Raw genomic sequence first — 19,183 nt, 5'->3', positions numbered from 1 at the left:
GTGGGTAAATGAAAAGAAGAGTCACATCCTAAAGGGGGCAGTGAAAGGTGTCTTCACATTATAGGTTCTTGACTGCAGTAGGTTATAAAAGTGTGAAAAGACAGTGACTGCTAGAAAAGGCTGGGCTAGGCACGATGGTCACACCTACAGTCCCAGAAACCCCAAGGACGAGGTAGGAGGACCTGCCACAAGTGTGACAGTAGCCTTGGGTAGAGGGAGTTCCCGTTCAGTCTGAACTAGAATGAGATCCACCTCCCCCTATCAAAGATGAATGGACAGATGGATAAATGACAGATGGACAAAAGGAGAGGGAGGGAGACAGGAAGGGAAAAGAATGGAAAGAAAGGGAGTGAATTTATCTAGACAGCTCTATACCTCAAGCAATTTTAAACCTAATGTGTAATTATTAATTTAAGGAAATATGTCTGTTGACAAAACATACACTAGTTTACCTAACACTGATTATTTTTCTACAAGTTTGAGAAATACTAAAATTATTCTGTTCAGCTGTTCAAGACATTTTTGAAAGCATTTAAAAACACAAATGATGAAGATGGAAACGTCAGTGGCTGCTTCAGTGGGTTTGGAGGTTTCTCAGATCTACAGCAAAGGGTGGGAGACAATCAGCAACTATGTCAGGGACAGACAGACAGTCAAAGGCAGGGCACGCACACAGGACCGTGCTTACCTTCGAGATCTGTTTCCGGAAGTGCGGCATCTTTTTCATCAGCTGGGTAAGCGCGCTGAGTGACGTCTGGAACCAAGCAAATGTAACAAACCCATGCTTCAGTTAGTCCACATTACAGCTTTCAACCCAGAACTCTGAAGTCTTAAGAAACTTAGCGGGTTGGGGGATTTAGCTCAGTGGTAGAGCACTTGCCTAGAAGCGCAAGGCCCTGGGTTTGGTCCCCAGTCCGAAAAAGAAGAAAAAAAAAAAAAGAAAGAAAAGAAACTTAGCTAATTTAATAAACGTGCTGGGTCGTAAAAGAACTAGGGGCTCTGACTGTCACAGCAAAGCAGCTGCTGTCGAGTTACTCTTCCCTGTGGGCAGACAAAGCGGGACCTTGAGAGCAGCTGATGCCAGGCTCAGCCTTCCTGTCCCCAGGGGCGTTTCCCTGGAGGGGGGGGATGTGGGTGGGAGAAGAGGGGGTTTGCCTAGGTAGGTAAAAGCATGAGCAGTGGCTGTCCTTACACCCCTACTCTGCCCAACTCTGGGGGCAGCACTCCAAGGCCTGGTAGAGAAAAGCTAGGGAGCCAAGCACCAACAGGGATTTCAGAAGAGTCTCAGTGCTGAGGGCATGGTAGCATTCTCTGAGGCAGACAAAGCAAAAAGACTTAGGCAAACACTCCAGACATCTGGTTCACTTCTCAAATAACTAACACCAAAAATGAAAGAAAGAGAAAGACCGCTCTTCTAAGCCCGGGGCCTTGGCAATGGTAACAAGGGAGTAACTAGAACAGAAACTGTGGGACAGAAGTTCAACATCAATACTCTAAATGTCCAACTCAAGAGGCCAGAGAAACTAAACCGAACAAGGCTGAGGGACATTAAAACTGTGTACAAGTAAACTAATCTAACACTAAAACCACAGGGCCACAGATGGCTCATCTATAAAAGTGCTGGCCACGATCCCCAGAACCCACCCAGAGATGGAAGGGGAGAACGGACTTCTGTCTTCTCACAGCACTCACTCACGCACTCAGGATGGAGCTCTGTGGGTTCATGGCCAGCCCTGTCTACAGGACAGCCAGGGCAACACAGTGAGAGCCCTATCTTTTTCATCTTTTTCACTGTCAACTGTGTTTATAATTTACCTTTGCAGGGCCTGCAAGATGGCTGAAGCACTTGTCTGACAGCTTTACTGAGGATCCACGGAAAGATGACAGAGAAACCAACTCCCCAAAGCTGTGCTCTATCTGCTCCTGTGTGGCACACACACACACACACACACACACACACACACACACACACACACACACACACACGACACACACACACACGAGGATAAAAATGACCTGTGTCCAGTACTGGAGAGGTGGAGACAGGGGCTCCTGCTCAGGGTCACCCTCAGGGACGTAGCAAACTCACCTGAGGGCAGGTACAAGGGGCTTTATCTCTAAAAATGAAAATGTGCCTTTCCATCACCTGGAAGGACTCTTACCTTCCCCTCTGTAGCTTTCTTTGTTGATGAAATTTCCTTCATAAGCTTTGGAATTTCCCTGTCAGGTTGTCAGAAAAATGTCTAAGTTAGTTCTTCACAAAACTATTGTAAGGTGTAAAATAGACTTTAGTATAATTTAGTTCCTAAAAACTACAGAACACAGTTAGAACAGGCTCACATACTCCAAAACAACCGCGATGTGCCGGTGCCGAACCCGCACCCACAGGTCATCATCTTCTTCAAGAACTGCCTCCTTCTCTTTCCCATCTGTTTTGTATCTATGAAAAACAGAAGAACATGTGGATTCTCTACCTCAGAAAGCAGAAGAAACATTTTTCCAAACTTCAATTCTGAAAAACAAACTGAAGTACAGACTCGGCCTGCTACGTAGGCTCTAACCCCAGGGCAGAAAACTCAGAAGTGTTAACACCGCTTTCCTCTCAAATGCTAGGTTTATAGTCTTGGCAGAATGTCACCTAGCAAAGCAAAACTTCAGCACCCTACAGTCAGTTTTAAGAATAAAAGTAGCTAGGTACAATGGCGCTAGGACGGCAGAGGTTAGAAGGACCAGAGTCAAGGCTATCTTGATTACAGTGTTCAGGGCAGCCTGAATTACACCACACACCCGCCCAAATAGCAAAGACTGTGGAGACCAATCCACCACCGCCAGCAGCACTGAATGCACAAGTGGCCGTGTCTGTAATCCACTGAGATGACTGACATGCTAACAACTGAGCTCAGCCATCAAACATCTGTAAGACAAGGACTGCCACTCCAGCTAGGCTGTTCAAAGTGTTTGACTCACAAACAACACACACCATCTGCTGCTTTACTCCTACCCAACCCTATAATCACACCCTTTAAAGAACAGAAAGAAATGAGAAAAACTAATACTGTTGTTAAAAAATGTTATGACGGCTTTAACAAGTTCTGCTGGCGTCCGCAGCAATGCAAGAGGTTCACTGAACCCATACACTGGGCTTTTTGACTGACTTCCTTAATGTAATTACTTTTCTTTTAATGCATATACCCTCCTTCCATTTTGGAGGTAGGGAAGACTCAGCTGTTCTTGGGAATGTTAATTTCCTGAGGCAATATTAAAGACCACAGTGTTTCCTTAGTTCTGAACTATGGACAATACATGTAGATACCCAAAGATAAAATGGCTGTGTTTAATTACAAGGCTGCCCTAAGGACGGAAGTCCTTTGTCATGCAGAATATCAATATGTGCTTACATAATACCTTTGCTGTTCAAGTGGCTTACAAGCAAACCAGGAGCACAGGGGCAACACTCCCAGCCCTTGGGAGGCAGAGGCAGATGGTTCAAAGCCAGCCTGATCTACATAATAAAATCCACACCAGCCAGGGCTACACAGTGAGATTAGCAGGGACGTGAGTCCCACCACAGTGTGTGAACACAGGTAAGTAACAGGCAACAGAATTAAACTACAACCGGGGTGGGAGGGAACACAGGTGATGTTCGGCTTAGGGGCTGCTGCATCCACTTTGCCTTTTTCTCTGAGGAAAATGGAAAACCCTTTAAAGGTTCTGAGTGAAATGAGGTAGCTTTCTTTCTCCCCTGGGCTGGGGAAAGACTGAAAGGGTGGTGGGGGGCAGAGACAGAAGCAGACTCTCAGAGATCAGTTAGAAGTCTGTAGAAGACCGAGTTGGAGGTCAGTCTGGGCAGTGTCAAGTACTCGAGGCTAAGGCTGCTCTCATGAGCCAGTGAAAAACTGGCGGGTCTTTGAAATGTGGCCATGAATAGTTACTACTCAGTTGAGTGTTTTCAGAACTCGATTGTCCATGGCTGAAATTTTAGCCTAGGTAACTATGAGACGGGAGTCGCATTTACTCTGGGGAGCACTGGTTGTGTACTTTGAAGGTACCAGCAACTGAGGTGTAGACACACAGGTTTAAGATGCTCACCAGGCGTTTCAGATGGAGACATTCTCTAGGGACCTGATGAGGTTGAGGTTCAGAATACACAAGGACAGACAAACCTCGAGACTAAGTGTGCTTCTCAAAGTACGCAAACGAAAGCACCAAACTAAACACTAGGACATTCCAGCCCTAAGAAGTAGGGATTAAGAAGGAACGTGAATCAGACTTTTGGATTTAGTAAAAGAGGGGTAGAGAAGGTATTTCTGGGTTGGCTCAGGGGATTAAAGCTCTCAAAACAGAAGGCTGACAGCCTGAGTTTCTGAGTTTGACTACTGAATCCTATGGGAAAGGAGGGAACTCATTCCACAAGACTGTCCTCAGAACTCCACATACATGGAGAGACATGTGTGCGCACACACGCACGCACACACAGAGCACACTAACACAATATTTCTATTTTTAATAAGAAATCATTTCCTATGTAAAAACTGATGGAGCAGAGGGAGTTTATATTCCCACATCAGTCTTCTTTCTGAATTTTTTGTCATTCAGTGAAAGAAGGTGAAACTGTCTTTTAAAACATTAACTCCCAGGCAGGAGAAATGGCTCAGTGGTTAAGAGCACTGACTGCTCTTCCAGAGGTCCTGAGTTCAAAACCCAGCAACATATGGTGGCTCACAACCATCTGTAATGGAATCTGACGTCCTGTTCTGGTGTGCCTGAAGACAGCTGCAGTGTACTCATATACAATAAATAAATAAGTCTTTTTAAAACCCCACTAACTCCCTCCCTTACTCTTAAGCGATTCCATCTCCCTTTGTTTGCCAGCACACCTGGGAAGAACACACTTTACTACTAGGCTGAGTACTGTCCAAAATTTCTATCCAGTCTAGAGCAAAATTCTCCATTGTCGGATATCAGATTCTTTTCTAAACCCACTGAGCGTCCTGCACACCTAAAGGTAACAAGGGTGTGGAAAACTCTTCTCAAAACTCCAAATGAACTGCAGAAAAACAATTTTCATAATAGAAAAATGCCTCTGCTTATTTCCTAACATATAAGCAATACAAAAGAACTCAAAATAAATAAATAAATAAATAAATAAGAGAGCAGGATTTAACTGGGATGGAAGCAAAAACACAATAGAAAATACAAAAATTAAGAAAAAATGCCAAAGTACCTGTTTAATAAAACTACTACTAATCAACTAACTAATTAGGTTATTTTTCTGTACAATGGATTTATTGTAGGGCCTCATACATGCCAGGCAAGTGCTATACAACCAAGTCTTTTTATTCATTTATTTAATTTTTTTTCAAAGTTGGGAATCTTACCAAATGGCCCAGGCTGGCCTTGAACACATGATCCTCCTGCCTAAACCTCCCAAACAGCTGGAATGACAGATCTGAGTCGCTGGACGAGCTCCACAAACTAACATCGACAGAATTCCCTAAAGCTAATGCTCACTGTCACCACAGCTGTCGAGCAGTGAGTCTGCCTGCCTGCCTTAAAACCTGCTCTGCAGCCCAGGCCAGCGTCAAACTCCTGATCCTTCCACGAAGGCTCCCAAACACTGAAACTGCAGGTGTGAGCTATGCCTGGCTTCAACGAGCAAGTCTTGGCCAGAAAAACACTATTTGGACTTAGAGATCATGACGTCAAAAAGCACAATGTGTGTGTGTGTGTGTGTGTGAGTGTGTGTGTGTGTGTGTCTGTCTGTGTGTGAGAGTGTGTGTGTCGGTCTGTGTGTGTATGAGTGTGTGTGTCTGTGTCAGTGTGTGAGTGTGTGTGTGTCTGAGTGTGTGTCTGAGTGTGTGTGTATGTGTCTGTGTGTCTGTGAGTATGTGTGTGTGTGTGTGTGTGTGTGTAAACCATGCAACACTAAGTAAAGCAGTTTCTTAAGAAAAGTTGCTGACTTCAGTTATTTGCGCTCACTTTAAAAGTAATATCCCTATTTAAGGGTTACATGTATAATTTTTGGGTATATGATTTAGAATAAACCCGGCCTAATTGTTTTGAATATAACATATATGAAATATAATAATGGGCTTGGTTTACTCTAAGGGTAAGTAAAATGTCTGAATTCCACTTGTTTAAATGCACTGCTCTCATAGGATAGCTAAGGAAGCCAGTCCACTTAAAAGCTCTGAGGCAAGCTGCCTGTTAGCTCACAAAGAACCTTGTGTCAGGGTTACAGTTATGGGAGTGAGAGATAGGGAAGGTCTCTGATAAGCAGGTTCCAGGTCCTCCAGATTCTGCCCCATTGTCGGCCATGACAGGTCTGTCGGCACGCCCTCTATAAGCCTTCAGTTTATACTTGCTTGTATGTATCTTTCTCAATTGGTAGTAGATCATATGCCATTGCCTGAAAGGTCAGTTCATGCAGGACAGTGGACACAGGGTCAAAGCCACGGTCAATTATTAAGAGCTGGGACTGAGTTTTACCCTAGAATAACAAGATAAAATTATCTTAAGAAATTTCAGTACGTTTATGTGAACACATTTTTAATCTTAGAAAGTAATCCTTTCCCTCAACAAAAACACAATAAAACAAAAACATACAATAAAACAAAACAAATGGTTAACTGCCTATGAGTGGCATAGTAGGGAAAAACAAGACTACACAACTAACATTTTCATAATTAGGTTAAGAGGCTAAATACAATATAATAGTCCCAATTTTTCTTTGAAGAATTGACATTTATTCTTTCTTTTCTTGTTTTTCTAGGATAGGGTGTTCACTATATGTATGTAGCCCAGGCTGGCCGTGGACTCACCAGCCACCCTCAGCCCTCCCACATGCTGGGCCTACAGATGCATGCCTGGCCAAAGTTATCTTCTTGTACATCCAGTTCCCCAAATAGGAAGGATGATATAAATTATGGATAATAGCTAGTACTTGAGTTCTTAGACGTTTGCTAGCCAAGAAAGCAATTTATTTGAGAGGCACTGCCTCATAGTTCTTACAGTCCCTCCCTCCTGGAGACAGCTATTATCATACCCATGTGACAAAAGAGGCCATTAAAGCTTACGGCTAAGTAATTCTCCAGGTCACACACAGCTGCTAACTGGCAGAATGGAGTTTTTAAACCCAACCAGCTCTATTTCAATGCTTGCACTTTGAACTATTATGCTATTTTAAGAGTAGAGATCATATTAACAAAGACTAGATTATAAATTATAATAAAACCCTGTTAACATTAATTCAAAAACAACACAGAACACTCCGTGAGTAACTCATGTGAATAACGTTATTGGGGAATTCTACTGCTAATGTTTGAATCGTTTACAATTCTTTTGGGGATGAAGAGGTGGTGGTAGTGGGGATCAAACGCTGGGTTTCACTCTGGGCAGATACTGTACTACTAAGCTATGTCCAAGACCCTTTCCACTTTTGGTTTTGAGACAGGCTAGCCTTGAGCTCACTTTGTGCCCAGGCAGTCCCTGATCTTCCCTCCTCAGCTTCCAAAGTAACTGAGATTGCAGGTCTGTGGTTCCAACTCTGGTTCACACTTCCCTCTTTTGCTAGGCAAGAGCTCTACCACTGAGCTAAATCCCCAACCCCACACTTCCCTCTTAAAAGTAACTAATTCTTTAGCTTCTTGATCAAAGACGAGGTAACTACAACTCAGACAACATTTCCTATTCATTTACACACAGCAGACAGAGGTAAGCTACATCAGTTAGACTCTCAAAATACATTTGAGTTAATTACTGACTCTCTTAATAAAGGCTAAAACAGTAAGGTACAGCGAGAAAGAGAATATTTTGGAATCAAATCGGGTAAGTTCAGCCACAGTTGGTTTCTTGCTGTATGACCTTGGCCAAGATTCTTAACCCTTCACACATTATTATTTGCTTGGTAAAAATTACACAAAATGGCAGAGTCTCTCCCTTGTAGGACTGTTGTGAAGGTTAAATGCATTACCATGTAACACAATATATATGACTGAGAGTCTGCAGAAACACACAAACAAAAGGGCAGGACTACGTCCATGGGGATACGAAAGACCATGGTGGTAGCACTTAGCTTGAAGGGCTTCAAATAGAGGCCAGCCTTTACCAAGTGCTTGGATAAAAGAAAAGTGTCAAGCAGCCGAAGGCTGAATGCTTTCCCAGGAGAAAAATCAAAAGGAAAAAGAGGGAGAGACTATCTTGCCCTTTCCCACTGAAACTGTGCAGGACTGGAGAGATATGTACTATCATTCCTTGACCTAACAAGTATCCCTACTCACTGCCCACTGTGTTTATTAAGCCGCTCTATTTTCTGACAGAACAGAAGCTTCCACTAGACTCTAAGCCAAAGCTACTAACCTCAAGTAAGTGGCACTACATCAGATTGACATCTTCCACAGATGTTGTTTAACGCTGAGTTTACCTTTCCACGTCTCTCCCCAGACTCCTGCTACTCTCGCAAAGCTCCATTATGCTCCCGTCCTTCTTGAAGCTCAGGGGCCTCGTCCTGTGATGCTTTCCAGGACTAGCCCTAGCCTGTGCTGCCACTCTATTCTGTATACTCCTCTCAAGCCACCTACTGCACAGCACTGCCAGTCAGTGGTTCCCTTGGCCACCTCCTCTTGTAAACCAGGAGAGTCTGGCCTTTACTCTGTAGCTATTGAGAGTCGGCGTCTCAGCCCTGACCCCTCTGTCCATCTCCTTCCTCAGGCTCTTCCCTCTCTGGTCACACCTGCATGCTGGCACTCCGGGGTCTTTGGTTATGTTATGTTACTTTCAGAAGACAGTAACAAAGGTTGCTATTTATTACTCTCCCATGTACAAAATGCTTGGATGTTACCTCACCTAATTCTCACACCAACCAAGCAAGGCATACATTATCCCATTCATTTCAGAGCTGTGAAACAACTCAAGCCTGCAGAACTAGGAATAGCAGGGACCCCAACATATTAACCTAGTAGAAGGCGTTATTCTGAAGAATTCATAGACATTAGCTCTTTAATCCTTTCATTAGGTTAAAATTAGGCATTATTATTTCTCCTTTCTGGAGATAAAAATTTAGTTCAGAGTTCTGTAATTTGCCTTAATTAGCATAATTATTCATCAAATGGCAGAGCCAAGATGTGGACTCACGGCTGACGTCAAAGCATCCAGCCTCCCTGAGGCCACACTGCCAAATCAGTCTAAGCTTCCCACTTAGGGACTTTCAAATCAGAACTGTGGGCCCACCTTAGTGGTCTCCAAATCAATACTAGAAAACGGACGAACAGGTTGCTTTGACTTGTAAACGAAATACAAGCTTTATGTAGAGGCGTTATGTGCCATTTATAAATTACCTTTATTAGGCCATTCTCATCAACTTTGTAGTAGTCTTCAAGCTTCTTTTCAACCAGCTGTGCAAGCTTACTGGCATTATCTAGAGGTTTACTAAAAATGGAACAAACGTTTTAACAATTATCTTTCAGGACACACTTTACAATACTATAAAGTTAAATTCTAAAATAAGACCTAGAAACTTTAGGTTTAGAAAATAAAAAATGTATGGACATGGAAACATTCAGCTATCAAATGTCATGTAATTGCCACTGCCTCAGTATGTGCTTCAGACATTTTAGCAGGAGGGAATAAAATATTACATCCAAGGTGCCATTCCCAAACCCTCCCCCCGTCAATACGTCTAGTCCCCTGGGAGTCCCTGACGGACACGGAAACCATTCTCAATTTGATACATTATAAACAACATGGAAACCAATATGCTTTGCCCATCTATCCATGCCCACTGCACATGACGAGAAGAATCCTGGGCCAAAGGGTATATGTGCATTTTCAACTTTTCTAAACAGAACCAACCTGCTTTCCAAATGAAGACGTAACAGTGACAGCCCCCACATGCAGTGTGGTATTCCCTCCCATACTCTCTTTGACTCAGTCTTCCAACACAGTTATGCTCTGTCTTATAAAATGGGAGGCACGGGTGGAGGACTGCTCAGAGGTTTAAAGGGCTTGCTGCTCTTTTGGGGACCTGGCTTTTGTTTCTAGAACCTATATCAGACAGATAACAACTGCCTGTAACTCCAGTCCTCTTCTGGTCTCTGGGGTAACTGCACATGGGATGCACATAAATTCATACAGGCACAGACACAAACATAAATAAATATTTTACAGTAAAAAGTAAAATGGCAGCATCATACTTCAAATGGTAACTTCATGATCAGTGGTATTAGTATATTTTATAAACCTACAAGAAGAATGTTGGGAAATGATTTTTGACTAGCATATTAACATGAAAAGAGGAGGAATATGAGGCTTTTTAAAATGTTTAAGAATCTTTCGGTTTTAATATTTTAAAAATAAATGTACACTAGCTGAGAGGTGATGGCACCCATCTTTAATCCCAGCATTCTAAGAGGCAGAAGCAGGCAGATCTCTGAGAGTTAGGTCAGCCTGGTCTACAAAGTGAGTTCCAGGAGAGTGAGGGTTACACAGAGAATCCCTGTCTCAAAACACCAAAAAGGTCAAATAAAATAATAAAGGTACACTCATAAAGAGTGATTTATGCATTTTTTGCAGAAAAAATGTTTTTAAAAAGAAAAATGTTATTTGAGAATTTACCTTAAAAGTTTATACAGCATACTCTTAAATAACAGGTAGAATTTGTGCATTGGGGTGTGCGTGTGCATGTGAATGTGTACCTGTGTGTGTGTGTGTGTGTGTGTTCACATGTGCATGTATACACACGTGTACCTTTGAGAAAGGGTCTCTCACTGAATGTGGAACTCCCCCTTTCAGCTAGACTGGCTGGCCACCCCCCGAGTGCTGGTATTGCAGGCCTGTGCACCATTACTGCCAGGTTTATGTGACTGCTGGTGATCTCAACTCTGATCCTCATGCTTGCCCAAGTATTTTTTTTTTTTATTAACTTGAGTATTTCTTATTTACATTTCGAATGTTATTCCCTTTCCCGGTTTCCAGGCAAACATCCCCCTAATCCCTCCCCCTCCCTTTCTTTATGGGTGTTCCCCTCCCCATCCTCCCTCCATTGCCGCCCTCCCCCCAACAATCTAGTTCACTGGGGGTTCAGTCTTAGCAGGACCCAGGGCTTCCCCTTCCACTGGTTCTCTTACTAGGATATTCATTGCTACCTATGAGGTCAGAGTCCAGGGTCAGTCCATGTATAGTCTTTAGGTAGTGGCTTAGTCCCTGGAAGCTCTGGTTGCCCAAGTATTTTATCAATGGAACCATCTCTCAGCCCCAGACCTTTTAAATTTCACTTAAATTTAATTTAATAACAATAATTATCACCAACAATAAAACAATTAACAATGAAACATTATTAATAGTAAAACCATCAATGCTATTAATAATTATTTATATCAACAAAATATTAATAATCGATAAATATTAATAAATGACCAATAATAGATTATTTAAGTTCATCAAAAATTTCATTTAGTGGTTTAAAACATGTCCATAGGCAAACTATTAGATTATAAAATGGTTTAGGCTTACTCGCCTCCCTGAGCATACCCCACCATCAACAGTAGAAGCTTAAAGGACACTACACTCCATCAAGAGGCAAACCACTTAACCCAGCTCCACTAAGTACAGTCTGTAATTAGCATGGCATTTACACATTTCCTAATTCCCAGGGTAACAAATCTATCCAGGGATATGAGTTAAAGAGAGAGATTGATTATGTTGCTTTAATAATTAACAGTAGATGTACATGTGTTTTTTACATGTGTTTTTATTTATTTATTTGTGGACACTAGCATGGAGCAGTGCCAAGTATAGAGGCCAGAGGACAGCTTATGACGATCGCTTCTCTTCTTCCAGCACATAGGTCTTGCAGCTCAAGCTGAAGAGCATCCATCCAGCCCTTGGCAGTATCCAGCCCTTGGCAGTGAGCTCCTTTATGGCTGAGCCTCCTGCTAGCCCCCAACAGCCGATTTTCAAATGCCCACACAAGTGTGATGCAGTTTACAGCAGTACATGTTTGCAGTTGAGCGTTTCACCGATCAGCTGGACACAAGCCAATACTGGATAAAGAGGCTGTCAAGGAGGACTCAAGGACACTCAGTGCACGCAGCAGCAGAGCGAAGTGAGTGTCCTTCTCCGTGATTTATAGGCAAACTCTTCATTCTAACCCGTGAGAAAACTATCACTATCATTCCTACTTTAAAATTATAAATTCTAAGACTTAGAATTCTAAGACTAGATTAAACACACCCCGTAGTAGAGCTAGGATTAAAATCCAAGTGACTGACAAAAATCTATGAAACAAACTCAGTCCTAAGCTCCCGTCCACACCAGTTCAAAATGAGGCAAAACTAAGCGGCAGTCAAAGGTGAGTGAGCAGTGGGTGGTTCTGGGAGGTGACAGGGAGGATAGGGGAGGGAGGATACGGGGCTTGGGAAACCGCGGATGCTGTTTTTCACAGGAGGATCAAATGCCACTGTTCATGTGCAGTAAACAAACCTGCTTAATGAAGTGAAAGCGTTGGGTTTATAAAGGGACAAATGAATAAAGGTATGTGGTATAAAAGCTGAACCTTACCTCTTTTAAAAAACTTTCTATAGATAAATGGAACCAAATGTAAGTTCTAAAATTCAGTAACAGAGGCTATCAGTTACTGTGTGGTCTCAAGCTTAAACCTTAAATCTTCTTTAGGCAGGGTGTGGCAACTATTCAAGGAAAATCTATTTTGAGAAGCAACACAAAAAATCAATCAATCAATCAATCAATCAATCAGAGCGTCAGAGCTGTGTTTCAGCCGTGCCATGAACGAGCAGGAAGCACACAAGCCTTACCTCTTATACCTCACCCCAGGGTTCTCATCCAGAGTGGCACACACGGTCACAATCTGCTCAGCCATTGCTTCCATGACTGCTTCTTTTCTGCCGGCATTGCTAGGGTCTGGACTGTAACAGTAATAGAACGCGTCTGGTACATCAAGAGTGTAAACCTGAGTTAGGCCAGAGAAAGTCACACTGTCAATCTAGAGACTTGACTCTAAAAATATATTTTAAAAAACACAGCTGCAGTTGAGACATTATAGGACAAATGTTGCAGGTTGCCTCCTAAAGCCACGGCTTCCTCAGATCTCTCTGCCTCATCTGTCTCCCTTCACCTCTTTCATCCCGTTTAGTCTGCCTCACTCCTTCAAACTTTGTTTCAAATACAGACTGAGCTGACTGTGTTCTACAACCTGTGCAACAGAGGAAGGACTGTGAAGTGGGAAGGAGTCAAACTGAAATATCTAATGCTTGGCAGAGAGATAAAGAATCTTAACCTAGTACAGATAGTGCAGAAACTTCCCACAGTGCATACATATATCTTGGAGACACCTTTATATTTCTTCCCCAAGCTGAAGGGGTTTGCAATCCCCTTCAGTATCAACCAACCAGAAGCCCCAGAGCTCCCAGGAACTAAACCACCATCCCAAGAGTACACAGGGATGGATCTATGGCTCCAACTGCATATGTAACAGAGGATGGCTTTGTTGGGCATCAATGGGAGGAGAGGCCTTGTCAAGGCTCAATACCCCAGTGTAGGGGAAAGTTGGGGCGGGGAGGTGGGAGAGAGTGGGTGGGGGTTGGGGGAACACCCTCATAGACGCAGGGGGAGATAGGGAGTTTCTGGAGGGGAAACCAGAAAAGGGGGATAACATTTGAAATGTAAATAAAAAAACATCCAATAAAAGAACAGAGATATAGTCACCTACTCAACTACCAAAAGCACTTCCTTATGTGCAAATAACTGGGCTAGCAGTCTAGTAGTACTGTGTTATCTGAGAGATGGACAGGAAGGAGTTCCTTAATAATTCCCCAGTAAACTAAGTTTGGGGTTCTCAAAAATAGTGAGAGTAAACCAGGCTGTGCTGGCACACTCCACCCACACTCAGGCAGGTGAATTTCTGAGTTTGAGTCTAGCCTGGTCTACATAGTGAGTTCCAGGACAGCCAAGACTACACAGAGAAACCCTGTCTCAAAGAAAAAAAAATAGTAAGAGAAATCCTTCTCAACTTAGATAAGGAATGGGTGTAGTAAAGGATAAATAATAAATACAGGTTATGTAACAAGTTGTGAATAAGCTCTGCTTTTCCTTTCACACTAAGTCATTTATTTCTCCCAGAACATAGCCAACTACCAATAGCAGCAGCCCAACCCAGGGTCTCTGCTCTCAGAGGCTCAACTGCTGTGTTAATTACCAACTGACAAGCACTCTGCACATGAACTGTCACCTTGTAGTCACTATCCCACTGCAGCAAGAAATGGTTATTTGTTCTGAAACGTTATTGTCCTATACCTAAAAGATTTCTCCTTGTGGCAGTGGTTCTCAACTTGGAGGTTGTGACCCTTTTGAGGGTCAAATGACCCTTTCACAGGGGTCTCCTAAGACCATCCTGCATCAGATATTCACAACTCATAACAGCAGCAAAATTATAGTTATGAGGTGGCGAAGAGCATCATTTTGTGGCTGGGGAAACTATTAGAAACTGTATTAGAGGTCACAGCAGTAAGAAGGCAGAGAAGCACTGCTCTAGGGAACTCACCTCCGACCCACGGACGGAATGTTAGTAGGAGAGGGAACATGCAAGAAGCTGTAAGAGCCACTAGTGTGTGCGTGCGTGCATACATGTACACATGTACGTGCGTGCATACACGTACACAGGAATGTGGTGGGACAGGGGGTAACTCAGGTGGAATGCTTGTCTGGCTTATTCAAGCCTCTGAGCTTGAGTCCCAACATCTACCAAAGACAGACAAATCCCCAGAACAAAAATGACTGGCAAGAGCAACAAGAAACAACTGTGTGGTTCCAACATATTTTCTTCTCCTGGTTACATATCCATTAGGTCCCAGAATGTAGAGGATATAAAATCAAACCCCAGCCAACCACATTGACTTCCAAGATCTTACTTTTCCTTACAGCCTTGAGGATCGGTCATCTGTAACTATTATCCCGAGGGAGCGGAGCCCCTGCAGTACAGTCCCAGTCAGCTTATAGGAAGCCTTACCTATCCACTGACCCTCCTTGTGACCCACACCCCCATTGCTCCCACATCTTTCTGCTTCTGCATCTTTGCATTCAGATTATCCTTACCTCCTAGAATGTGCCTCTTAATTGCTACCATGTAAAATTATATTCATTTTTCAAACCCTTCCCCAGTCTCCTAGTAAACTCTTGTTTGTGGCTGGCTGGGACATGTCTCCTCAACAAATAATACTTTCCTTACTTTATACAGCAATGACTCCAGTTCAATGGGAGTGTTGCTATCCATGTTCCTATAAGACACTTTCAGTTTCCTATGTGCTTAGTGCTGTGACTGAACTTTAGCTAATACAGTATGAATGAGGATTCTTACTTCATTCTCTCTATTTTCTATTTATTACACATCTTCTGTTGTCCTGTTACCTCAAATAAACCTAGTTCTAATTTACACAACTTTTGGCTGTGCTGTGTCTCTCTCACAGAAATGAGAAGGCTGCCTTAATCTAGCAGACGGTCTCTAGTTGTTATTCTCTCCCTCTGTGGACCAGGCTGCCTTACACGTGTGACTGCCTTTGCCTCCCCAGTGCTAGTACTTTAGGCCTGCTCCATCATGCCTTGCCCTGAAAAGATATTATGATTACATTTCCTAGCTAAAGCATTTAGTAGTCTTTCACGTGAATTTTCAATATATTTTTTATTCTCGCCATAATTTTTCCATATCAATTAAACTTATTAGGCAAAACCAGGTATGGTATTGAGCATTACTTAGACAGTATAGTAAGTAGAATCAGACACTATCTCATAGTAATTTTTTAAAAATAAATTCTCATAAGATGTAGATCAAGGAAGTGAATTAGGAGAAAAAAAAGACAAAAAATACACGGAGAGGACCTTAAGTAATCCTACTTCACAGACTGGCGTGAAACGTTCTCAAGGAACTTCTTTACAGACATTTTCTGCCATAAGCCATCAACTCAAGTCATGCTGCTATGAAATTCCTTCAGGCAAACACAGAGGCTACAGGATTTTAATGACTTGGGACTGGTGCTATATTTGTTTGCTGTGAAGTAATGCTCTGGAAGTGGCCATAGCATTTACTGACTACTGCTTATGTCACACATGATTTTAAGGAGCCCATTTTCATCCACACCAAACTTACATATTTATTGAACTGAAGGATGAATTTTAAGAAAATTTAAATAGATTGTTAAAATCTTACTATTTGGATCACAGTCTTTGTGACAGACAGTAAAGCTTAATACAGGAATCCTTTCTCTAGGGTGTTCCTTTCCCCAAACACTGACCTGGTAGTCTGAAAATGTCTCCAAATAGTCCTCTATAAGATCTTATGGAGGAGTAAGAGAGAAGATAGCAAGCCTATGTATTCACTGGCTGCATAACCTCAGGTAAGTCATTTAACCTCTTAGATTGCCAACCTTAAAAATGGGCACAGAAGCCAGGCATGGTGCTGCATACCTTTAATTCCAACACTCAGAAGGCAGAGGTAAGTGACTGTCTATGAGTTCCAGGCCATCTTGGTCTACACAGTAAGTTCCAGGGCAGCCAGGGCTACATAGTGAGACCGTGTCTTAGAACAGAACAGAACAGAACAGGACAGGACAGAACAGGACAGGACAGGACAGGACAGAACAGACAAAAACATGGGAACAGAAGTAGCCACAGTACTACTGAAGACACAATTACTAGATTTATGTAAAGCAACCAAGAAAATGATCTAACAGAGTCAACACTCTACTGGCGGTTACTATGACCTTCATTACTATTAATGCCAAAGGCAAAACCAACAGACACCATCTTTACTCCACAGTTAGTTATATGATTCAAATATTTATTTTAAACTTTGTCTAAATATCATAAAGGATTACAGAAGATAAAGTCTCTGAATTTCATCATCTGATGTGATGGAACTTAACAGACATGGGCTTTGGTGACGAATGGAAATGTAAGTCCCTCTTCTCATTATTAATGTATTTCAATTTTTTGTCCATGTTTTTCCATCTATTGTGAGAATGTTTACTTGTAAATTAGGTACAAAATTTATTAGGCATAAAACACCCTCAGACCATGCTTTAGTAACAAGCTCATAAAACTAATTCTGAAAATTCATTATAAACAAAACTTTTAAAGTAAAAATTACCAGTACCTGAGATTCATGTGGAATAAAGGAAATATTTATTTCCTTACATCTTCTTATTGACTTGGAGCAAGATGCTTTAATCTTGTTAAAGAGACTGTCAGGACAAACTGAGGGAGGAAAAAGCATAAGCCGTCTAAGTCGTACTCATCAGAACATGCATGAAAACTTTCTGTAGAACAGTGACTGGACATGAGGCATGAGGGAAACGGCGGGCATCTTTCCTTGTTTTTCTGGGACGGGGTTTCTCTGTATAACCCTGGCTGTCCTGGAACTTGCTCTGTAGCACAGAGGTCCATCTGATCAAACTCAGAGATCCATCTGCCTCTGGCCCTTCAGTGCTAGGATTAAAGGTGTGCACCACTACAACGGGCTTCAGACTTATTAAAATATAGTTATGTAACACAACATAGAACATAACTGTCTGGGCATTGCTATGGAAATGTGGACCATGGGAAAATATGATGGATTTTTCTCCCATAAAATATGCAAAACAAAAAGGCCGTTTCTATGGTATTTTCCTGTAGGCTTCTTTCTCATAATACAATAATCCTCAGTTGGAATTTTGATTAAAATTCCAAAGTATTCATATACATAGCCTAGAAGGCAGAAACTCTAAAGTCACCAGGCTGTTAAACAATACAGTAATAACCTCAGAAAGGCACTTACAGTCAGTGAAGTAGATATATGCTGCTTTGTACTTTTTCTCAGATTTACTTCCAAAATCTCGCAAGAAACAATCTACAGACTTAAAAGGAAGTGAGAAGTTAATAACACACATTTTATTAAATACTGATTTAAATATGCTGGCTTTGAAGCAACTAAGATTATATTTTTTCAATAAAATAAGCTTTCACTAAGTTTAACTCATGACCTGATTTTTAAATAGTGATAGCTATTAAGGCAACATGAAAGGGAGCGAGTGAGTGAGTGAGAAGGTGATGTGGATACCCAGATGCTAGTATTGGCAATGAGGAAGTCTAGGACACAAACAACAGATGACAAGATTATTGAAGGAATTGAGAGCCAAGGCACTGACAATATTATATGGAAATAAAATTACCAAGGCTTATCATTGGAGAAGTATTAAAAAGTGTTAGTGAGCAAGGAGGTAAAACTGCTAAGACACCACAATAAAAGGCTTAGAGTCTGGTAGATGTCTCAAGGAGGAAGAATACCAGACGACTTTAAAAAGAAAGATAATGCAGGCTGGAGAGACTGCTTAGTGGTGAAGAGTAGATCTGGGTAAGGTCCCAGCACACACATGGCTACCCACAACTATCCTTATCCCTGGTCCAGGGACTCTGATGCCCTCTTCTGGATGTGCGGGCACCATGAACACGTGTAGTACTCAAGCATACATGCAGGCAAAACACACATGCACGTAAAACAAAAATAAATCATTTTTATAAGACTTGTTTTGTGTACATTCCCATCTCTAAACTTATGGATCAACAGGCACTATGCGAATCATAAATTCTGTAAAGAAACTACCATTTTGTAGCATTACATTAAAATTATATATTCATTCATTCGCTTGAATGAATTTGTTTGAAAATGAAGACAGCAAGTTAATTACTCTCTCCCTTCAGTTATTCAAATTTCCAGAGAGTACCTTTCCTTCCATCAGCTGTTTTAACAAGCAATCACACCCTGAGCTCTAGGAAGCATTTCAGGAGCTCCGTGAGCTCATCTCTCCATGCTGTGCTACTTTTCTAGGATGTTTTCTTCGTTTCACCAGACTTCCTCTCTCTGGCAGCCTGACTTCCTTAAGAGTGTGGTTGGATGCTTTATCAGTCATGTGGGACTTAGATTTAACTGTGGGAAGATCCTAAATCAGCCACTTCTACAAGAGTAGGAAGGCAAAAAAGTTTCTCTTCCCAAGGGCAAACCACAAAGCCCTAAGGCCCCTCTGACATCAGCTGACCTCCCTGAAAGCTGTCTGAGTCTCATCTGGGAGCCCTGATGCTGTTCTCAGGCTCTAGGGAAGCCAATCTCACAATAAGTTTCTTCACAATGCTCCCAAAGACTCCA

The 19,183-nt window shown here is 42.1% G+C and overlaps 1 protein-coding gene across 1 annotated transcript in view; it reads right to left on the bottom strand.

Moving 5' to 3' along the window:
- Positions 1-19,183, bottom strand: part of Stxbp3 (syntaxin binding protein 3) — a 41,266-nt gene that overhangs the window by 10,231 nt on the left and 11,852 nt on the right. Inside the window, exons 5-12 of the mRNA XM_032897457.1 lie at positions 17,819-17,897; positions 17,159-17,259; positions 12,810-12,964; positions 9,336-9,426; positions 6,366-6,490; positions 2,345-2,440; positions 2,163-2,220; positions 689-754 (exon numbers count right to left, since the gene is read on the bottom strand). Of these exons, the coding sequence (XP_032753348.1) occupies positions 689-754; positions 2,163-2,220; positions 2,345-2,440; positions 6,366-6,490; positions 9,336-9,426; positions 12,810-12,964; positions 17,159-17,259; positions 17,819-17,897 (771 nt within the window). The remainder of the gene's footprint in view (positions 1-688; positions 755-2,162; positions 2,221-2,344; positions 2,441-6,365; positions 6,491-9,335; positions 9,427-12,809; positions 12,965-17,158; positions 17,260-17,818; positions 17,898-19,183) is intronic.

Source organism: Rattus rattus, chromosome 3, assembly GCF_011064425.1.
Source record: "Rattus rattus isolate New Zealand chromosome 3, Rrattus_CSIRO_v1, whole genome shotgun sequence".
In the NCBI taxonomy this organism is placed as follows: domain Eukaryota; kingdom Metazoa; phylum Chordata; class Mammalia; order Rodentia; family Muridae; genus Rattus; species Rattus rattus.
This window is presented reverse-complemented; position numbering and strand designations above follow the sequence as displayed.